A 23917-nucleotide genomic window follows, 5' to 3' on the forward strand; every position below is an offset into this window, starting at 1 on the left:
AGTCTTAAAGAGCCTTCTGCAAACTTCCTCTCTTTGTCCATTCCTATGACAGTGTCCTCCTCCCATCTTAGTTGTGGTCTTATCTAGAGTGGCAGCTGTAGGATGGCCTACTTGATAAAGGATAATCCTCTAAAAAGGGGAGAAATCTTCAATTTGAAAGCCTCATTTGGTTCATGTGTGATTCCAAACTGGCCTGTGAAGGATACCCAGAGCACCCTGATCTAAAGCCCAGTTTCAGGGGATTCTGATGATCGGAAGGTCAGAAGGTAACTTTCGGTGCAGTCATGCTGGCTGCATGACCACCAGAACAGTCCTCGGACAACACTGGCTCTTCAGCTTAGAAACAGAGATGAGCACCACCCTCTACAGTCAGTTATGACTAGACATTCATGTCAAGAACAGAGGGGAGCTTCCTTCCCATGTCAGGACATGACATCTCTCTATGGGCAAAGTATCTGATGAAACAGAGAGTTGCCTAGAGTTTGATCAAAAAGCAAAGGCTCTACTGAGAAATTTAGGATTTATCCTTTCACCTTTTGACCTGGTTTGCCATAAGGGTGACTTAATTTTTAAAACTCTGATCTGAAACTCTCCCAGCCTCTCACTTACACTTTTTAAAGATATGATGACAATTGGAAAGAGTAGATATGAAAGACTGGATTACTTGAAGGCATGTTTGGGAGTAGGACGTGGCTTGGCAACTTTGGCTTATGGGAGTTAGCCTACTGGCAAGACTAACTGCCAAATTTGCCTCAAGCAGATATTTTGGGAAGTACATTTCTTTGTCATCACTTTCCTGTACCACTGGAGCACAGCTCAGGGTTGCTCTGGCATTGTGGATTTGTCAGGGAAATTCAGGGGTGGGCAGCCTTTATGGATAAAGGGCAATCCTTTTGGTGCCACCACAGTGGGCAACAGCTAGCAGTGTATGGGTTAGCAATATGTATTGTAGAATGTGAGCAATAGCCGAGTATCTCACAAATAAAGTAATCAGTATTCAAAGCAGAACGTAGGCAACAACCAGCCCCATGTTGCTGCTGCTGCTGCTGCTGCTACAGCCACACAGAGTCTTGCAGAGAACTAAACCAGGCTTTGCCTTTGTAAAAACTATGAAGTGAATTTCCTTACAAATATTTAAGGTTTCAGAACATCTTGTGATGGGAGGGTCTGTATCAGGTACTTTTTAAACACAGAGGAAAGAGAGGAGACTGCAACCACAAAATGGAGGATGAACATACTCTCAGAGCCCTTTCACGCCACACAACTGTAGGGCTATGATTCCACTTTATCCTATCCTATGGGCTCCTTCTATTTACAGTTTAAGGAGGGGTCTTTAAAATTCTGAACCAGAGAGTTCTACTGTTTCACAAAATTACAAACCCTAGGATTCCATAGGATGTTGCCATGGCAGTTAAAGTACAATCAGTGCTATAATTATGTGATGTGAAAGGGCCTTAACTGCAGATTAACTGATGCAGGAAAAGAGAGGATGTAGCAAAGATCAACAAACAAGAAATGAAACAAATGCATGGTATTTTAAGTTTTTAGTTTAAACTCGAGTCTTAGACATGTAAACTAGCATCTACTGAGAACAAGCATGGTAAAATGGCTAACTTTTGGGGCCATGCCCACACAGTTTTCTTCCCTCATGCACACACCTTCACACAGAAACAACACACACACACCTTCTATACACAGTGATAGACATCCTCTTCACTCATGCCCATACAAAGAGATACATATATGGACACACAACCTCCTGACGCACAACTTTCCCCAGCACATACAAAACTAATTTTCTCCCACACAGCTCCCCCTTCTCCCTCAAACACACACCACAAATGTATTTCCCTCCTTTGATCCCAACAAACATCTGTGTGATGGGATGAGGGAAGCATAATTTCTATGAGTAGGACAGTGTGCAAGGCTGACCAATAAACCATTTTCTTTATCACAGTTATGTACACAGAGGTCCTGTGGGACTGGGGAGGTTGGTAGGATTGGACAGTACATTGTTCTGAGACAAACTTGGATGCTGGACCATAAAGCATGCCAGACAGGTTTCATTAGATGCTTTACCTGGCATGTTCACTGATAAGCTCTCTAGGTATGGCTGCCAGGTTTACTAGATGGATATTTGGCTAGAATTTACTCCGACATCCACTGAGAAAGGGTGGATTATGGAATATGTTCAGCAGAGCATCTGTTCATGACTTCCTTGGTGTGCTCTGTGATTGGGTATTAAAGATCTGCATGGGAGTTCCTGTGGTTCCTGGGTTACTTTAGGCGCATTAATAGCATCCTACATTCTTGGTCTTGCCTTGAGTCAAGGATAGACTAGGTAACCTCCAAAGTCCCTTCCAACTCTATGATTTTAGAGCATGCATGGGCAGGTGATGCAGGTTTGAAAGCCACTCTTTTGCCCTTGGATCCTCCAGGGACTGCATGGACTACTGAAAAATGAAAACCCCAATGTAGCTGGAGGTCCACTTGTAGTTTTAAACAGTGGGCATTATTTGATATTAAACAACACAGGAAGACCTTGCAACTTATTTAAAAGGTAAATTTGCACAACTAAAGATTTCCAGCAGTCTACCCAAAAAAGGTCAGTCTGGGGATTCTGGAGTTGTTAAGGCCTTAAAAACATTCTTGGGGCCACATGAAGCGCCAGAGATCCACCCTTGTTCTAGAATAACCCCCTTCTTGAGTGTCTTTATCCAGGCATCTCTTTCATTTCCTAATCCAAATTGATTTTGTCCAGTGAGTTCTACATTAAAGCTAAACAGTGTTGCTCCCCCATCCCCATTCTTGAAACGTGACTATGGCTGACTTCCTACATCAAACACATATTCACAGTGTCCTTGTTAACTTTTAACTCACCCCCTCAGCCCACCTTAAAATCCAGTAAGCCATTGAGAGTGACAGAAGTCTGCACTGCTGCCAAGTGTGGTGCTGCAGGATGACATGATCAGCCTTCTCCCACCAGTGAGTGATGTTTCAATGAAGAATTGGGACAAATCTTCTTAGGGGCTCTGCTTCTGTTCCTTATAGCATCACTCGCTGACAGGAAGGGGCTGGACATGTCATGCTCTTGGCAGTCACACAGACGTCCATTGCTTCAGATGGCTGACTAGCTTTTCAGGTAGGTTTTAGATCATTTGCAGTCATGACCATTGTTCCATCATCACAAATGAGCATAGAAGGCAGTTACGATGTCCTAGGTCTAGCTAAGTAATATGATGCCAATTATTTCTTGTTTATTTTCTTCCCCTTTTTCTTTCTTTTTTTCATAATTCAGAATTCTAAATAAGCTTCCATGAAAGCTGAAGCAGAAAGTGCTGTCACTCCCATTAGTATGAGCAATTAGTTGCAGAGTGTTGTGATTGCATCTTATGTTAATAGCCAAGGTCCTCCATTGGAGGCTATGATGCATAACTTTAGAATTGTGGAGCTGCATCACTGACACAGTACATGAACCTGCTAGTGAATTGCAATGATGCACAATGTGGCATAATACAAAATTCCTATTCCACAGTGGGAGCTCCAATTGTGTAATGGGACAAATTGTTGATTGGTACACGTGCGTTGGGACACATTGCACAATGGCCATGCTGCTGGCTCCATTTGCACAGTGGTCCCATAGCTACATCTCTGCTCCCCTCCTGAGAATATGAACATTGTGCAATGACACAATTCAGTTTTATTTGATCTTAAATCAGTTTACACTGAGCTGTGTAATCTTGAGCTTATTCTCATAGCCAAGACCCAGATGGTTCAATTGCAGGAAGGGGTGAATCGGACAATATTCAATATTGTCATGCTTACAGTTCCTAATTTCATTGGAGTTAGGAGATCAGTACAACTCTGGAGACCAGGGTTCAATTCCCAGCTCAACAATGAAACCCACTGGGTGACCTTGCCTCAGGATGGCAATGGCAAACCTCCTCTGAACAAATCTTGCCAAGAAAACCCTCTAATAGGTTCACCGTAGGGTCCTCATAAGTCAGAAATTACTTGGAGGCACACAACAACAACAACTGTTTACACTGGTGTAACTTCCCAATAGGATGCCAGCCAATATTTTTAAAGCATTGCGATCTGCTCCCATGATTAAATCTTTAATGCATATCACCATGCCAATACAGTGGGCCCTTGGTATAAACTGCGGTTTGATTCCAGGATTCCCTGTACATACCAAAATCCATGTTTGCTCAATTGCCATTAAATATTATGGTGCCGTAAAATGGTGTCCCTTATATAAAATGGCAAAATCAATTTTGTTTGGGGGAATTTTTAAAATATCTATTTTCAAGCTGTGGATGATTGAATCTGTGGATGAAGAATCCATGGATACAGAAGGCGCACTGTAATCCCCCAGAACAAGAAGTCTGTTTAAGATGATCTCACCAAATCATCTGTGAATAATGGTTGCATTATTTCATGAAGAGAAACTGTAGTATTAATTAAACAGTGTAGTCCAAATTGATTAGCCTGAAAAACCCACAAACAAACTATGATTTCAGTCAATTAACAGGTTACATAATACTCAAAGGAGGAAGACAACCAATCAGTGAAAACCTGCAAATAAATTGTGTCCTATGACACAGTTGAGGGATGTGATAAACATATGACATGACATAAGGCCAAAATATTACCCTTTATTCTCCCATCCCACCTTCTAGCTTCTAGAGCCCTGGTGGCACAGTGGTTAAATGCCTGTACTGCAGCCACTCACTCACAAACCATAAGGTTGCGAGTTCAATACCAGCCAGGGGCTCAGGGTCAGCATGCCATCCTTCTGAGGTCTCTAAAATGAGTACCCAACTTGTTGGGGGCAGTTAGCATACACATTGTAAACTGCTTAGGGAGTGCTTAAGCGCACTGATAAGCAGTATATATAACAACACAACAAAGATAAATAGAAAATTGTGCACATTGTTTAGGCGGGAGAGACCTTGTACAATCAGTCTTCTAAGACCTGTTGAAACAGACAGGTTTTCACCGGCCTATGGAAAAAGACAAAGAGGGTGTCCTCTCTTGGAAGGGAGTCCCAGAGAAGGTCCTCTCCCATGTTCCCATCAGAGATATGTGTTAGAGTGGTGGGACGAAGAGAAGAGCCTTCCCAGAAGATCTCATGAATTGATTCTAGTCACAGGCAGGTTATAAGGGGAAACTGGAGTTCACTTTGCCAGGGATAATAGAATCCTGGTATTTGTAGTTTTGTGAGATATTTAGCTTTTTTGTCAGAGACCTCTGGTGCCACAACAAACTACAAATCCCAGTATTCTGAAGCATTGAGCCATGGCAGTTAGAGCATGTCAAACTGCATTATTTCTACAGTGCAGATTAGACCTTAGCTAACTTTGATATTTCTTGCCCATTCTTACACAACTTTACCCATCTGTGTTGTTGGGTCACTGCCCTTGAGCTGACCACTAGGCTCACTCAAACGTTGTCAAAGTCTAGACAGGGTGCTTTTGATTTAGGCAGTTGTATAGCTAAATCACAGCAATGGAAAGAAAAGCTACTGGAGCATTTCTTGCATTATCTCATGTCTCGCCTTTGTAATCTGAATTGAAGGGCTGATTACACACCGGGAGAAATAAATAAATAAAGGCAAAAGTGCCCAGTGTCTACCAAAATGAGCCATTATACATGGCTTTATTCAATCCGCCAGATCATGTAAACTCTACCTTTTGTAGCGGCAGTTGATGGCTTCCATTGTCAGGGGGTCTGTGAAACTGTTTCAGGTTTTAGTTTGAACTGTAGAGAAGCTGTCCATCTTGCTGAATCCTATCCCCAAAATAGGTGCAACACCTTGAATGCTTCCATTAGACTAAAACCTGGAGCAGATTTGCTGCAACACCAACATGGGAGCCACCAGCTGCCACTAGTCTTCTGAAATCTGAATATAATTTTACACTCTCGTGGAGGAACAATATCATGCAACATTCACATGTGAACTTGAGTATAGATGTTGCCTAAAAGCATCTTGCTTGTATTTGCTGCAGCATGTCTAGTTGTTATATCCATTTTGTTTTGTGCTTTAGTATGAAATCATGTGTGTATTCAAGCCATTTGACCAATACAACCATGGGCCCACCACATCCCCTTTTGCTTTTCTGTTGCTAGCTGGTGAATGAACAACAAGAAAGCAGACCCCTCTTGAGCCCTTCAATTGATGATTTCCTTTGCGAAACCAAATCTGAAGCTATTGCAAGACCTGTGACGTCAAATACAGCAGGTAACTGAATTTTCTGCTGCTTCCATTCATGCTGAAATGAATTTTTGAGTCTTGTCCAGCATTCAGCTCTTTCTGTGCCTTTCTACCTTTCAGAAGCTGACTCAATGCAAAACGAAAAAAATGTTGCCTTTTTTGGACTGAAGCTCCTAGAATCCTCCAGCCAACATGATTACATAGAATAATCTGAAAAATAAGTGTAGAAGAACATGAGAGGAAGGAAGAGTGTGTGTATCATGGGTTAAATGCTGGTCAACTAGCCTTACACAAATAAAATTAAAGGGGTAAATAGCACCCCTACTTTGCCCTCTCTTCCTTTTGAGGCCTCCTACTTAGAGCTCTTTGCAACTTTTTTCTGATTCCAGGCATTCCAGCCTAACCTCCTTTTATCTGTATCAGGCGTGTTACAGACCGCTGGATTGTGGCGGTCTGCTGCCGCCGCCGCTTGCACTGTCCGGGAGCCGCAGCCTTTAAATGGTGCGGCTCCCGGACGCTGCCGAGAAGGAGCGCGGAAATCGCGCTCCTTCTGAGGCCCCGGAAGAGGCGCCGCAAAGCGCAAGGGGCACATTTGCGGTGTCATTTCCGGGGCGACACGTGTGGACGCAATGCATCCAGCACGTAAAGATGGCGGTGCCCGTGTGTATAGGGTGCCGCCATCTTTATGCCCTCGTGACGTGCTAGGGGTGAGGCCGGTGTGGACGCTAGGTCCTCGGCCAACACCTAGCACATGACGGGGGCATATTAAAGGCCCATCTATAAGGCCTATCTTCCCCTAATTTCCTAATTCCCAGGTGTCTCAGCTTTTGCCTCAACATCTTGTTCTACCAGCATCCTCATGTCCATTGGGTCATTCCCCATTTTTCAAGCTATTTATTAGTTACCTGTTTCCCTAGCTCAGTGGTAGAGTACCTGCCTTTGTGCACAAAAGGTCCCAAATTCAGCTCTTGGCATTTCCAGGTAGGAACCAGAAAATCTCAAGACTAAAACTTTGGATTGCAGATACTAATACGACTGTTGACAGTGCTAGGCTAGATGGGCCAGTGGTCTGACTCAGGTAAGGCATCATTTTACATTAATGTCTCCCACGGAAGTCTTTTCTTCATAGCAAAAAATGTTGTTGATATCCTACACCAACATATTATGCATATGTGTAATAACCCCCAACTCACAAAACATTGGCGGGATACATACCGCCATTTAGTACGTATAGAATACGTACTAGGGTTAGGAAGGGGCGGTGCTTCCGCACCCCCCCTAACCCTAGTACGTATCCTATACGTACAAGATGGCGGCGCCCCTTCCACATGGGCGCCGCCATCTTTGCGTATCGGATGCTGAGCGTCCGTACGCGTCGCGCCGCTTGTGACGTAGCAAGCGCGCCCCTGGCGCCTCGCTACGTCGCAAACGCGCCGGTAAAAGAAGCTCCATTTTGGAGCTTCTTTTTCGGTCCGCGCGGGAGTCGGGCCGTCTGAAGGCTCCGGCTCCCCCGCGGACCTACTGGTGGCGGCGGCAGACCGCCGCAAAGCGGCGGTCTGTACCCCGCCAGAGTTACCTTTATTGGCTCAACCAAAATGTACAAAATACATGTTGTGCACTTAAAGCTCCACTGGCTTCTTCATCAGGCAGAGGTGTTAAAAACCATACAGAAGAAAGAAAAATATGATCAGGGCTCTGTGAGACAAAGAGCTCCAAAGTTCAGAAAATAAAATTTAAATTCCATTAGCAGCACAAAAAAATGCTCCATTTAAGATCCAGGTTTGAAATCCAATATGGAGCAATTATAGATATGTAACTCTAGGGACTTTATCACATGGGGAAAATTATGGGTTTAAACAGCAAAAATTGCATAAAAATGACACAATCACAATTAACATTTTCACATGACATCAGGATTAAAGTGCTATTATCCTGGGAATAAACAGGCAGTAATTAGGAACAAATCATTCACGGGGAAATCCCATGAATGATCTGTTGCAGTTTATTGCCTGTTTATTCCTGGGATAATGGCTCTTTAATCGTGATGTATATGAAAATGTTAATCACAATTGCATGGTTTTCATACAATTTTCATATGGGAGATAAAGTTAGGAATTTAAGTACAATACACGATGCCAGCCAGTTTATTTTTAAACAGAGGATTTTTACATGACCCATAGTCATGCACATTGTTTGTGCTCTGAAAGGAAAAAAAGAAAAAGGAAACCTGGAAATAAATCTGTAATGAATAGGAATTTTAGTGGTCAAAACCCCTGAGTTATGGAGGAAAGTCAGCAGTCTTTGGATGTCTATAAGCATTAGAAGTCTGCTTTATTTCACTGAGCACTTCCCATGAAGGAGCTTTAAGTGGCTACTCTTGGAGCCAAGATTCTAAGCTAAATGTATGCTAGCCTTTGTCTGATGTAGGAAAGCAGCGCTGATGCTTAGTAAAATTCACAGCTGCTTCCAAGAATTCAAAGTAGGCATGGTGGAAGGTCTAAATCAGAGCAGGACAGCCTTGAGGATTGCATAAGGAGAGCATGCACATAAAGTTACTTGGCTCCTGTTAACATACAGTATGTGTAGACCAAGACGGAGAAAGATAACTTAATGTTGACCAGCAAGGTCTCTATTCAGAGTGCGAAGGGCAATAGCTTGATGGTAGAGCATATAGCTGGCATGGAAAAGGGTTTAATCATGATGTCTCTAGGTGAATGTGGGCTGAGAAGACTCCTGACTCAAGTCTTAAAGAATTTCTGTAAGTTCTGACTGTGGAAAAGTTATTTTTGGACTCCAACTTCCAGAATCCTTCAACAACCCAGAATCCTTCCAATGACCATGCAGGCTCCGGATTTCTGGGAGTTTTAGTCTAAAAATAACTTTCCTGGTATAGACATAACTCAGCTTGATCATCCTATGGTTGATTCAGTGTAAGGAAAGCATTCTAATCTTCTTAAGACAGGTCACAATCAATCCTATAATTTTTAATTAGCTCAGTCTGATAAAAACATAGATATTTTATACTAAGAACCCTTTTATTACATTACATTGCATTACAATGATTCTGTCTTAACTGTCATGGCTGCATCCTGTGGTTTCCTGGTGTTTGTAGTTTAGTGAGGCACCAGATCTCTCTGGCTGAGAATCCCAAATGCTCCTCCTTAAACTGCAAATTCTGGATTCTGTAGGGTGTTGCCATGGCAATTAAAGTGGAATCATAGCCATATAGTGGTACAATGGAGGAAAGGTCCCGGGTCAGATTAGCAAACTATTTTCTGCTCTGATTGACGTTGTCCTCTCTGCGTCCCTCAGGTCTCTGACACAGATCTTTCACATCGCTTATTACCTTTTAACTAGATAAGTCAGGGAATGAGTCTAGGATCCCTTTTTGTTAAAGTGAGATATTTATTCATCTAAGCAAACATGGATATGTTGTCAGTTTCAGTAACAAAAGCTTCTTTGCATGAAGTTGGGGCATGACTAATGAACCTGCCTCTCATGCCTGCTAACTGAGAAAACAGTCAATACACAGCAAATATTACAGTGAAATGTAGGGATTCCTCTGTCACACCACTCATCCATCTAGCCCTGTTTCTGGTTTTTGACCAAAAAAAAAGGAAGGAGGTGCCATAAGATGTTATAGCTTCTTCCTCCTCTGTCAGTCCCTCTCGTGTTTTTAACAATCCCAAAGGTTTGGGGGACGTCTTGAGTATGACTTTCACATCCTCTTTTCTGCTTAATCACCACTGATGTCTTTCATGAGCTTGTTGAAATCCTCTTGTGAACTGTGCATATGCCAAGTTGGCTAAGCCATCCTGACACAGATGTTTCAGACACTTTAAAGTTGAGTGAGGGAAAATAAACTCACAGCATCAGCAAAGCTGGGAGAGCAGCAATCTCTGAGTGTCAGCAAAAAATGTACCAGGCAACCTCAGTTATATGAATGACACCAACAGGCCCTGGACCAAATACAGGCTTCCTCCAGTTCTCTCCACAGGGAGACCAGATGGCACATGGCCCAAATCCTGGTTCTGGTGCTAACAGACCAGATGATGTGTGGTATGTTTAACAACAGAACTGGGGTATAAGATTCTTAACACACATTAAAATAACTTGCTTTTTATTCCAAATCTTCCAGGAAGAACCAGAACCCTCCATTGTAATGTCGGGTGTCTGTCTGAAATCTTGGATGAGCCAACTGGGGCATCCACCACTGCTGTCAGTCGCCCACCCTGAGGTCAGAACACGGTGCCCAGGCATGTGATAATCACTTGGTGCCTCATTCTGACCCCAGAACGAAACAGCCCGTGGCAGCGGCAGATATACCTTGCAGCACAGTGAGACATGCATGTGAAGAGCCCATCATTACAAAGTAGGGGCAGACAACACTCACAGGAGATTGGAGAAACTTCAGGGCCAGGATAGTCCAGGCTGCCCCTGGACTATCCTGGCCAGTGCACACAAGGCCCTAGATGGTTTTCATCCATACAGTTCTTAAGATTTATATTTTTCTCAATTTTACAGTTCAAAGATATAGTCACAGTGTGGAAAATCAGTATGCAAAGAGATCTGGTAGCATCTTTGAGACTCATTCACAGCATTCGTTCTAAAACTGAGCATGCAAAGGGATCTGGTAGCCCCTTTGAGGCTAAGCACCCTATCCCATGGGGTAAAAAGCCAGCTTACCTTTCCCGAATTGAATTTTAATACAGGCTGCATCTGGGTCAAATCATATGTAAATCACCCTCGAATCCACTGCCTGGATCCAGCCTGGATGTAGCCCGGGTCCAAGCTGTGCCCAGCTGGCTCCTTTTCAAAAACAGAAACTTCCAAGTTTAAAAAATGGCTGCTGAAGTGTCTCCAGGGTCCCAGGCTTTATCCATGTGGTAGTTTCAGTGGTGATTTACATATGATAGGACCCAGCTGCCTCCCAAATTAGAATTCAGTTCAGCAAAGGTAAACCAGCTTGAGATAGGGTGCTTAGTCTCAAAGGGGCTACCAGATCCTTTTGCATGCTCAGTTTTAGAATAAATGCCGTGAATGCCTATCTATGCCTACTGGGAATGTCAGGTAGACGCTGCCATTAAGTAGAGTGTGGTGACCATGTGAAAACTGCTTCCGTTTTCCAGAATCCCTGCCCACTGGCCAAATTAGCTGGGGTTTCTGGAAGTGAAGTCCAAAATACGTAAAGACCTAAAGATAGAGAATCATTACTTTGGAAATCTTCCCTTTGGTTTTGAGGTTTGCCCAGAAGGGATGTGTGCCTGTTTTATCTATGAATGGATACAAGATTTTTTTAAAAAAAAAAAGATAACAAACAATCTGAGATTTAAATGTGTATAAATTCAAATGCCAAGATTCGCTCATTCTGCCTTTAGTGTCAGCTGAGTATCTATAGCTTCCTCCATAATGAATACAGCCTCCTAAAACAATATGTGCCAAATGGGAATCTAATTAAACATAATATTCACTGTTGTTCTTGTTTTCATTTAAAATAGCATAAATAATTTTTAATGAGCCCTTGAGTCTCATTGTGACAGGGTAATGTTCTTTGCTTTTTTAAAAAATAAATTAAATTAATTCAGTTGGCCTGCTAATCTGTGATAGAAATCAGAAAATATAAGGCAAATTGCTTGGTGGTCACAGCCAGGGTTAAAGTACTGAGGGAAGGATGCTGAATGCCACCAAAAACTGCAGATATGGACCACCCCACTCCACTACTATCACTTACCTAGCTTATTGCGTGCTTTGACAAAGCTTGAGAGTTTGAATTAAGCCTCACTACAAGAGGGATGCAACCCATTTTTTATTAAAACAGTACAAGCATGACAAAGCAATGTTACATTTAAGTGAAATAGTTTTGTATCTGGTCTGTGATAAGTTTTGTCAGCAGGATTGGACCTCTTGGACCTGAGTGAGCCTGTCTCCCAAACCCAAAGCAAAGGGAAAAAGCTGGAGAATTCCTCCAGAGGAGAAGGCTTAAAGGCCTCAACCCACCGAAAGAAGACAGACAATCCAGACCTTATCAGTGTGGATGCTGAGCAGAAGATCCAGCCTCTCAAAGCTCCTGAAAAGTCATCCTTGGATTTAGGTACTTGTCATTTCTTTATTGCTGGATTTAAGCCTATGAGCCATCATTCCACATGATATCCAGCCCATATTGGCTGTCATGCGAAGTCAGCAAATTTGTAGTAGCACAAACTAGTACAAAGGAAGACTGGAAAGAGAAACAGCTGTATTGGAATATATCCACAAGGTCTAGTTCATCAACAGTGGGTTGAACAGAGAAAATGGCTTCCTGGTACAATGCACATATTATAACACTAGCTAACACCCCAGCCTCATGAGGTTTTCTTGGCCAGTTTATCACATCTTTTTCCTGGTTCCACGCCAGCATCAGATTATATTCCAATAACTCTCTCCACTTTTCATATGGTTATCTACTCACCTTGGCTTTAGGCAACATCTTTCTTCCTCCCTTTGTCCCCCAGTAACCATAGTTAAAACTGAACTTATCACCTCATCACCATATGCACAAGTTTTGTACTTCTATTGCTATTCACACTTACAACCAGCTCATTCATAAAGGTCTTTTCTTAGGCACTTCACTCCATGCATCTGATGAAGTAGATTCAAGTCTATGAAAACTTATGCTACCAATGTCTTTCTTTCAGTTAGTCTCAAAAGTGCTACAAGATCCTGTTGCATACTGATCTAGACTAACATGGCTATATCTTTGAACTTGCTCCTGTGTTTGTCATTTGCACACCCTCTCTCCCAGACTAGGAGAATTTACTTTTTGAGTTACAACTCTCAGAATCTCTGAACCAGCATTATATAGGCCTGCCTCACATGTATTGGCCAGACTTGAGCTAGCCAGGCAACAGAGAGTGTTATCCAGTGTGGATGTCTGAAAGATATAGCAACTCTAATTGAGGCAGGGGGGAAAAAGAAACACTCCTGTGTTTGGGAGTTGTGTTTAGAGTGGCTTCTAAACAGTACTGCATTGATCTTAGAGGAGAAAATTCTGATTGTAGCATTCAGTATAGTCCAAGAAATCAACAAACACATCTTGAGGTACATTTAACCCAGTTTTATTTTGGCAATAGCTTTTGCAGATTGCACTCAGATGTAAGATTCTTCCTATCAAAAGAAGTGAATTATGCTAAAATAAATATGCTAGCTTTAAAGTTGCCAAAGACTTTGTCTGAATGCTGAAACTCAGTCATGTCTTTGAAAAGTCAAAAAAAGTAATTTCCAGAGTCGGTTTGGAGCTGATGCTCCTTTGGGTTGTCATGGTGAAGGTGAAGGAGGCACACACAAGCTTCCAATATTCCCCCTCTTTCCAGAAGCACATAGTCCCTACAAATCTTTCTCCTCTCTTACCTAGTGTTTATAAAAGCAGTCCATGCTAAAGGCCCTTTAATCAAACGGCTTTGTAGAAATGTGAAGTCAAAGGCTTTCATGGCCGGCATCCATAGTTTTTTGTGGGTTTTTTGGGCTATGTGACCATGTTCTAGAAGAGTTTCTTCCTGACGTTTTGCCAGCATCTGTGGCTGGCATCTTCAGAGAATGCTTGTCTGGAAAAAGTTAGGTATATATATACACACTGTGTGAGCCTGGGGATGCAAGCCTGCCATCAGCAACAGAACAATACACATGCAAATCACTCCTGCATTCCCAGGCTCACACAGTATATATATACCCAACTTTTCCCAGGCAAGCATTCTCTGAAGATGCTAGCCAGAGAGGCTGGCGAAATGTCAGGAAGAAACTCTTCTAGAACATGGCCGCATAGCCCGAAAAACCCACAAAAAACTATAGCTTTGTAGAAGGTTTTAATGGTTTCTTAAAGTGTTGCAGTTGCACAGAAATGTGACCATCTGGGCACACGCATGGCCAGAACTCCACACTTTTCCTGTTCTCACGAATAACAATACAGGACCAACAACAGCAGATAGTGTGAAGTGGATGGAGTTTATAACTACTGAAAATGAGAAATTCTTCCCTAAATTTTCCAGAGGGTAAGAAATTCTTCCAGATGTCTTGCAAGAATAACTCATTTTCTCTTTCTCTTTCTCAGTCAACATTCAGACACAGATAGAGAAATGGGACGACATGAAATTTCGTGGAGACAGGCCAAGCAAAGGCTTTCCAGCACCTGAAAAAAAAACATCTTCTAGAGCATCATCAAAAGAATTTTTATGGTAAAACATATCACTTAAAGTTATAATGGGGCTGGCCCTAATGACATGAATTTGTGACAAGAATGGCCAATACATACAAGAAAGGCCATTGCCCACTGCTTTCAAGCATTACATTTTTTATTTTTTGAACTGCTGGTTCCAGAATCTCCTAGCCATCATGGCCACTGGGGTTCTGGGGGCAGACATATTCTGCTGATAGCAGTGGAAGCTAAATTGTAGAGGCAGCATGTTCATCTGTGCCTTGTCTTTGCAAATTGCTCATTGTGCATTACAAGTTATGTTTGTGAATCCTCTATTGTTTATTGTGATTGTGCATGATGCATTGCTCAATGGCGCCAAAAAGCCCATTTTCCCTGTTGTGGCAAGTATCATCCTGTTTGGACAATGAACAGTCCATAGCATATCTCTGTGTGCTGATATTTATGCTACAATGAGGGGATGTTGGATTGCAACCTTTATATGCTAAAGTACACTGGCTGTTTCAAGGAGCTGTGATGTGGTGTTAACGTAATGCTTTTATTTAAAAAAAAAAGCATGCTGCTGCTGATAGTGGTGATGATTATTATATTTTATGAAAATTTATACACTGTCTTGAAAAGTTAATTTTGTCATAAAGGGTAGCATATGAATTGGCAGTAAATGAATAAATAAATAATCATCCTGCTCTCCCTTCATGGTCTAAGCCCCTGTGTTAGCTCCCAGACGTCTGTGCCCACTCCACCAGGCAAATGATGCTCCTTTGTCTGCAGATTTTCCCATTAGATTCAATGTTAGGTCTAAGTCCCATCATGTGAAACAGATATATGTGCCAAATTGAAATCAGTCTTCCTGCTAGTTAGGAGCGCCAAATGCTGGATATAGTAGCTTACAAATGTAAGTGTGAATCTGTGTGCTTATGCCATAAGGAACATTGTGTTCACTGTCTTTGTGTTGGTGTGGCAATAATGGGATGTACCAATGCTTTCTTTGTAGGTCTGCAGAACACAGATCTCAGCAAGAGCTGGCCACTGTCAAACCTGCATTGGAATCTGATTCAGCCTCAGATTTAGAATTAGCACCTGCACCAAAGGTAAGAAGAGATCACCATCATCATATGGAGAAGGTATGCCAACTGCGAAGGGCCTTGCTCAAATTCCATCCTGATCAGCAGAATGTTAGGTTTGCATTGCGTAGAGTTTTGCATTGATTGTTCTGTGCAATCCTTGTGTTGGATAGTAATGTTGTGCAACTGAATGGATACATGAATGTGCATCCAAATGCCCATATGCACAAATGTGGATGTGCATCCCATGTGCATCTGCACGCACAATTCTGCTCCAAAATGTTTTTATTAAAAATCATTTTTATTAAGCACAAAGACAATCACAAGCACATTTTGTAAATATTTCTAAAATACAAACAGTAATGACAAACAATAACTAAAAACACATCTAAACTGTTAAACAAAAATAAAGGCATGCTACTGACTTCCTGACAAGTGCTGGATATATACCATTATTACTATATTTCTTTATAGTAATAATATATTCAAGCTTCTACAATATACCAATTCTGTTTATTTTATGAAACCTAAAACAGATTTGTATCCCCAATGTGATTGCAGGTATGTAATAAACAAATCCCAGTCTTTCTTACAATTATTCAGATTTTTCTTTGACCAACATTGCTAATTTATCCATTTCAGCAAATTCAGTCATCTTCATTAGCCAATCCTCTTGTGTTGGTGTGTCAATGTCCTTCCATCCCTGGACATATATTACCGTATATTCTTGACTATAAGTTGACCTCATGTATAAGTCGAGTGCATGTTTTGGGGCCAAAATTATGGATTTTGCCATAACCTGTGGATAAGTCGAGGGTAAAATTTGGAGGCTCCTTCAGTGTTTGTTTCAATGTTGGTTTCAGCCTTGAGCCAGATAGCAGCGGCCAGCGCAGGCGGGAGAGTTTGTCTAACAGCAATTAATCACTCTTTCTGCTTGGCTCAAGAGAGAAATAAACTGTTCTGCTGACTGCATAGGGAAATCTGCAAGAGGTGCTATCACATTACCATACTGACCTATAAATAAGTTGACCTGAGATTTTGGGGTCAATTTTGGGCATAGATTTTTAGACTTATAGATGAGTATATATGGTATTCTCATTGCTGTAAGCATACATTGCATTGTCTTTTCATATTTCTTCTCAGCTTGATCAATAAACATTCCAGGCCAGAAAGTCTCTGGTTCCATCTGTATCTTTACATTTAAAATGTCCTCTAACAATGAACGAATGTGATTCCAATATTTCTGTGCCTTATCGCAGGTCCACCACATATGAAAAAAGACCCTGGCTTTGATTTGCATTTCCAATATTTGTTTGAACAGTCATTATACATTTTCAGTGATCTATCTGGTAACTCTGCTCCCCAAACTTGAACTCAGTATGGACATTCCATATCAGAACCACATCTGATTCCATTAGCGAACCTATGCTTGTATAATACACCAAAAGATTCCAGCCAGCATAAAATAGTATATTATAGTAACATAATTTTAAGTCCTTAAATCAGGTATGGGCAGCTGTGGCAACTATGGAACAGATCCCATGAAAAATTACCATTATAATGCACTGTTGCACAGCTCCTTGTGAGGAGGAATATTTTGGACTATTTTGCTGTCAAATGAACACTCTTGTTGACTGGGACTTGCTAGGCTGCTGTTGCTTTCACAGTTTGTGCTCTTCATTCAGAGAACTCACTGGCCTGTCAAGGGGAGGAAAATATGCCAAAAGAAAAGGCAATCACACTGTGGCTGCTGGAAAAATATGAGTTATTTTGAAACAGCACTTCCTCACCATAAATATTCTTCCAGGCATAAATCAGACGGTCCCACTAAGCTTTTGAAGACATGCTAGAAAATCGATACTGCAGTAAAAAAAATGAGACACTTAAAAAAAACCCCAAAACAACCAAACTAAACATTGGTACACTTGTGGAGTGATATGATTTTAATGTCTTGTAGTGAAATTCATTGCCAGTGTGTCTGTGGGACCTGGTTGCTATTAACAGCTTAAAATTCAACCTGCTTATCAGAGCTTGCTCACAGCTTTCTCACAGCCAGGTTGGTCACGGGAACAGCAAGGAGTGGCAGCCAGGTTGGTCACGGAGTGGCAGCCAGGTTGGTCACGGGAACAGCAAGGAGTGACCATATAACACCAATATTGAAGTCACTCCACTGGCTGCCTATTAGTTTCTGGGCACAGTACAAGGTGTTGGTTATCACCTTTAAAGCTCTACATTGCTTGGGCCCAAGCTATCTAAGGTATTGCCTGCTTCCATACAATCTGCCCCGTACTCTCAGGTCCTCTGGGAGGAATTTACTACAGCCCTTAAAGACCAGATTGACCACGACCTCCCAGAGGACATTTTCTGCAGCTGCTCCCAATTTATGGAATGGCCTGCCGGAGGAGATCCGTCAAATTACCAATCTAGAGAGCTTCAAAAAATCCATTAAGACGGATCTCTTCTGGAAGGCCTTCCCGGAATAAAATACTCGACCACGAATAAGACTTCCCATTTATCAAACTGTGCCCATGGTTAGTATTTGGATTAATTGGATTTTAGTATGTTAGTTTTAATCTTATATTGTTCAATCTTGTTTTAGGGTGGGGGGTAATATGTATATATGGATGTATTTTAGCTTGGTGTATGCCACTTTGATTGTCTGACAAAAAGCAGGATAGAAATAAAATATTTATTTATTTATTTATTTATTTATTTATTTATTTAAATATATTAGATATATAGTAACATGCGTGTATTCGAATGGAACATTGTGTCAAAATTTCAAAGCAATCGGTGAAGAACTTTTGGAGATTTAAGATTTTGAACAAACAAACATTTACATTTTTATTTATATAGATAGATATTGTGCATAAAATTACCCATCTCCAAGATATCTCATTATGTATATGTAAATATTCCAAAATCTGAAAAATCTGAAATCCAAAACACTTGTGGTCCCAAGCATTTTGGATAAGGGAGACTCAACCTTCAAATAAATTGGACAGGAATGCCACTAATACCTGTGCTTTGCAAAATAAGGGACACAAATCAACTTCTTTGGCATATAACATACTAACACAGTCTGTTTCTCCTTGGTGTATAGACTACTTGGAACGTGGAATGGAATATATGGAATATGGAAATAGCAAAGCTTCCTGGGCCCAGCCTACAGGGGACTAAAAATATAGCTTACTCCTGATTCTAACCCTTGCATGGCACATGGCATAAGCTCTCTCCTGGCGTCAGCTCTGACCTTTTCATTGCATAATGGTTGTAATTGGGGACCAGTTTTTAAAAGTAACCTCAGCCTTTTTTTAATGAGATGTAACAAATAAAGAAACAAGTAACACAACACATTGTTACTGTCTATTTCAGCAGAGAGGATCCTGTGTATTACAGTTGGCCCTCCGTATCCACTGATATTTTTTATCCACGGATTCAAGCATCCATGGCTTAAAATATTAAAATAAATAAATAAATTCCAATTAGCAAACCTCGATTTTGCCATTTTACATAAGGGACACCAATTGACTATGCCATTGTATTTAATGGGCCTTGAGTATCCATGGATATCGGTATCCATGGAGGCTCCTGGAACCAAACCCCAGCGGATACCAAGGGCACACTATATATTCCCAAATAGCCATTTTCTCAAGTTCTGACCAAGAATAATGTGTGCACATTATGGGACAGAAATAATTGTCTTTGTCTTCTTCTGGCCTCCTCAGAGATGTGACTTCGCTGCATTTAATGAGCTGGGTGAACACTTTACCCAATATCCTTGCAGTACAGGGCAAAGATGAGGATCAGGATGCAATACTGTACAAGGTTATTCTTTCCACTCCTTAAAGAAATGGCAGCAGTCTGACAGTGTTTAGCATTATTCTTTTGCACTGCTATGGGGCATACTGAGATTTTGGAACATTTCACAATTCCAGATAAGGAAGACTCAGCCTGTATTTTGTAATCTGCAGCAAAATGAAAAGAGGGTGAATTTCAGATAGCTCAAAACCCCAGTTTTTAAATGCTGGGGTTAGCAATTATGAATAGACTGGTCACTGCTGTGTGCTTGCTTATTTTGTTATGCTTCAGCTATTCAAATTAGAGGTGTGGGATATCACCCCTAGCATAGTTCTGTCCAATTCAATAGGATTTTGTAGTGTTTGTAGACTGAGATATACAACCATTTACAGGCTGGATTTAGTCCTGAGTTTTAATGTGATATAAATTCTATCCAGTATAAAAATGGCTCATTGCAGTGGAATGACCCCAAGGATAATAACAATCCAAAATATAATTATGTAAATAGATGCTGTTACAATCCACTCTTGAGTGGACATCTGGCTAATGAGTTTAACCTCCAACAAGTATGAGGTCAAGAGCTTAGAGGAAACAACGTTTTTAGGTCATTGCATTGTGTTTTTTTTTTCCTTCTTGCATTTCAGAAGGGACATTTCAGTGTGTCTGTGAATTTGCATTGTAAAATATATAAAGGTACTTAGAAACTTTGTTTCATTGTGATCTCACAGCCAGGGCATTGATGTGGGATATTGTCTCATGGATTGCCACCCTGTTGGACTCCTGCTCCTGTGATACCCAGAGCCAGGCTTAGAGATAAGACCACTTCATAAAAATTGATCATGGCAAAGTTTGAAATATGGGCCTATTTATTTCCCTTTTGGAAGATCATTCTGAGTTAAGCACGTTCCAGTGGTTCTTGTGGATGCAAGGCTAAAATGCAAAGACCTCTAACAAGCATGCATTTTTAAACAATCAGCAACAACAAAAAGAGGAGGAATGGAGCATTACAGAAAATTGTTCCATACATTTCCCCCTCATGGCAGTGGTAGGCATGTAATCTTCAGCCTGTGAGTGGTGGCAGGGAAGCAGCAGTCTTGATCAGGGATGGTTTCAGGGAGAGCGGATTCAGCTGCTGGACTGCTGGGGAAGAAAGAGGAGGAGAATACAGGGGGCTGTGTTCTGGGGCCTGAAGTCTCAAACATCTGGAGAGCTAGCTCTGTTCTAGATCCCTTGAAAACATATGCATACCTTGTCCTAACCCAAAAAGTGTGTTTCTCTTTTAAACTAGTCACAGATGTTTTGCTATTCAAACTAGAAGTTACATTCTGGTCACTTTGGAGTTTGTGTAGAGGGGCTGGGGCCTGAAAATTGTCATGTGGACCCCTAAAGTTTGCCCTGTCTTACTTTAGTTGGTCCCAATGAAAGTATTGGGAGATATACATGGCAAGTATGGATATTGGATAGTTCAGCACTGATCACTCAACCATACTGGTTCTTTCTTTATCACAACAGGTCCTTCTTATGAACAATGCTACCAGCATATTGTATTTTTTTTATTCTTATTATAGGTACGATCTACCAAAGAGCAACGTTGGGGAGGTGCCCTCCTGTCACGAAACCATTCATTGGAAGAAGAATTTGAAAGAGCCAAAGCTGCTGTTGAAGTATGTAATGTCTTAGGAATGTCCTACTCAAAACCCATCAGGGAAATCAATCTGCTAATCTGATAGGCAGTAGCTTTCAAACTTAACTCTGTACACCAATTAAAAGGGCAACCCAGAATTAGGCAATTGAAGCTAAAAATGAAATGGTGAATCTGTTGTTTAATGTGATCCTCAGCATGTCTTGTTGGAAGTAGCTCATATTAATAGCAGGAGTTTTAGAAGTGTTGCCTAGCAGTGTTTCTAACATTAGCATGTTAAAGACAAAATATGCTGTGCTTTGCATGTCTGAAAAATATTGTCTGCATATACATACCCTCCATTATTTCACAGATGAAGATCACCAGCAGAACAGACACCCTTCTCTCCACACAGCTGATGCACATTAAAGTAGCTGAAGGGGGGATTACATTCATGGCAATAGTGCCACAATTGTGACTATGTAGGAACTGTGAGTATATATCTGCTATGGAAGTATAACTCTGGGTTATGCATCCATAACTGATCCCATCACTTCCAGCCATCATTATCATTTGCCATGATACTTGGAGATGATGGGACTTGTAGTCCAACACACCTGGAGGGTTGTATGTTTGAAAATCATGGTATTAATGGATGTGATAAAAGAGAAGCTCCTGGAATTGCACTATGCCGCTTTTCTGGTGGAAAAGAGAAATGAGGTGGCCAGAAGGTTGTTTTGCACCCATAGGCTGAGTGGCTTAGATTCTCCACAGGGCAGGACCAGTGGAAAAGGCCTGGGAAAAGCAGTGGTAATGGAGGGGGGGTGGCTCTTTTACTTATCAAACCTTAAATAGAGCCAGCATGGTATAGTGGTTATGAGTATTGGACTACATCTCTGGAGACCAGGTTTTGAATCCCTTCTTGGCCATAGAAATCCATTGGGTGACCTCAGGTAAGTCACACTTTTTCAGCCACAGTGGGAGGCAAAGGCAAACCCCCTGTGAACAAGTCTTGCCAAGAGGATCCCATAATAGAATCATAGAATCATAGGTTTGCCTTAGAGTCACCATAAGTCAAAAATGACTTGGAGGCAAACAACAACAACAGCCCTTATCAAAACGTACTTACCAATCAAGGTATATAGTTCTTTTATATATCAAAGCTTCTTTATATTAAGTCAATTGTAAGAGAGAGGTATAAAGTTATAAATAACAGCATTAAGTATAGGTATTCATACCAATACATAGTTGTTATGCAAGCAATTTTCTTATGCTCTTATAGCAAAAGTTTAACACAGTTATATGCAACCTATATGTGGCTTAAGAGGTGAATCCACCCATCACATCCTCAGAAGTCTCAGTGGGAATCTTCTATTGTATGTTATGACAAGACGGTCCTAGACTCTGAGATACATATTTCTAGACATGCGGAAACATCTTTAGAGAAGTTTAATGCAAAATGTAACTGGCTTAGTAAGAATCTTGCTTATGCTGGTGGATCCTAGCAGTGAGCCCAGTTCTAGAGAATTGAGATCCACTTCCAGAAAATTTGTTTTCAAAATTCAAGCACATGTGGCTAAATGTGTGGTAAATTTTTTAACAGTGATTAATTTTTCACCAATTAGTAAAAGGCAATCTGTGATACTCCTAACAGCTTTTAAGAATATCCTAGAACTCCTCGCAAAGCACAACATTCTCTATATTTATTTGCTTATTTAAGACTAATTCCCTGGCTTTCTCTCATCAGTGGGACTCAAGGGGGTTAAAAAAATATTAAAAAGAGAGACAGATAAACAGCATCCTGTTAGAGACATGCACAAGTGTAAATAGAGTGTACACCTGTGTGCAGCTCTGTTTTGTTGTTGTAATGGTTGGTATTGTCTTCCTTCCTCCACAATGACCAAAGCCCACTCCAGGACCCACTGTTCTTCTATGATAGCCCCATACTCCATGCCCATTTAGTGGCTGGTGAAGAGTGGTGAGGACTGGAGATCATCCACTGATCCCAGTGGATCTTGGTAGATTATGTCATTGTCCTGTCTCTGACTGTGGGGGTATTGGGTGCATCTACACTGTAGAAATAATGCAGTTCAACACAGCTTTAACTGCCATGGCTCCATCCTACAGAATCCTGGGCTTTGTATTTTTGCCAGGCACCAACAGTGTTTGACAAAGAAGGCTAAAGACCTTGTAAAACTGGAAATCCCAGGATTCCATAGGATGGAGCTACAGCACTTAAAGTTGTGTCAAACTGCTTTATTTCTACAGTGTAAATGCACACAAAGCCAAATGTTTCTCCAAACGCTTTGCTATCCACCAGCCACTGAATGGCTGTGGAGCAGGACTATTACAGCAGAACAGTGTGTCCTGGAGATTATGAGAGGAGAGCTGTAGTATTATTTCCAAAATGGCAGAAAATCCCAAAACAACTCTCTTCATCCATGGTAGCAAATATGCTGTAATGGAAAAAAAAGTTACCATTCGTTGTCCTTCCGCAACCTCTGGTCATAGTCCAACACTCAAACTACTATGCCACACTGGCTCTCCACTACCCAAAGTGAATGTCTCACTCCCTCCAGTGCTAGGACTAACCATGTCCTTAGGTTCTGGTCATTTCCCCATACAACGTGCACAAATTCACAAATTTGGGTGGCAAAAAAAGCCAAACCAGTTCCATTAGGGGTACAGTAATATTGAAGCCGCAGTGTGGTTTCAAGAATAATGATATCATCAGGAGCACAAAGCCTATAGAATTAACATAGTTTGACACCACTTTAAACGGTATAGCTCAGTGCTATCTGGGATTTGTAGTTTTGTGAGATATTTAGCCTTCTCTGTCGGAGATCAAGTACAAATACCAGGATTCCATAGGATGGTACCGTGACAGTTAAAGCAGTGTCAACCTGCACTAATTCTGCAGTGTGGCAGCAGCCAAAGTGTCCCTTCCCATCCTCAGTTGGTTTCCCCCCTTTTATTTTCCACAGATTAAAAATGGTATACACATAACACACCTCTCCATATTAAATGGA

General features: G+C 41.3%; 1 protein-coding gene across 5 annotated transcripts in view; it reads left to right on the plus strand.

The window, feature by feature from the left end:
- The window catches only part of LOC149317984 (PEX5-related protein-like), a 218018-nt gene that overhangs the window by 162597 nt on the left and 31504 nt on the right, over nucleotides 1–23917 (plus strand). For 4 of the 5 annotated variants that reach the window (XM_089508780.1, XM_089508778.1, XM_089508781.1 and 1 more), the window contains 5 exons: nucleotides 6133–6244; nucleotides 12099–12308; nucleotides 14301–14424; nucleotides 15397–15493; nucleotides 20836–20931. In XM_089508780.1, the coding sequence (XP_089364906.1) occupies nucleotides 6133–6244; nucleotides 12099–12308; nucleotides 14301–14424; nucleotides 15397–15493; nucleotides 20836–20931 (639 nt within the window). The remainder of the gene's footprint in view (nucleotides 1–6132; nucleotides 6245–12098; nucleotides 12309–14300; nucleotides 14425–15396; nucleotides 15494–20835; nucleotides 20932–23917) is intronic. The other variant, XM_089508779.1, reaches the window with a different exon arrangement.

Source organism: Sceloporus occidentalis, unplaced genomic scaffold (genome assembly GCF_023333645.1).
Source record: "Sceloporus occidentalis isolate IW3139 unplaced genomic scaffold, rSceOcc1.0.p SCAF_2, whole genome shotgun sequence".
Classification (NCBI taxonomy): domain Eukaryota; kingdom Metazoa; phylum Chordata; class Lepidosauria; order Squamata; family Phrynosomatidae; genus Sceloporus; species Sceloporus occidentalis.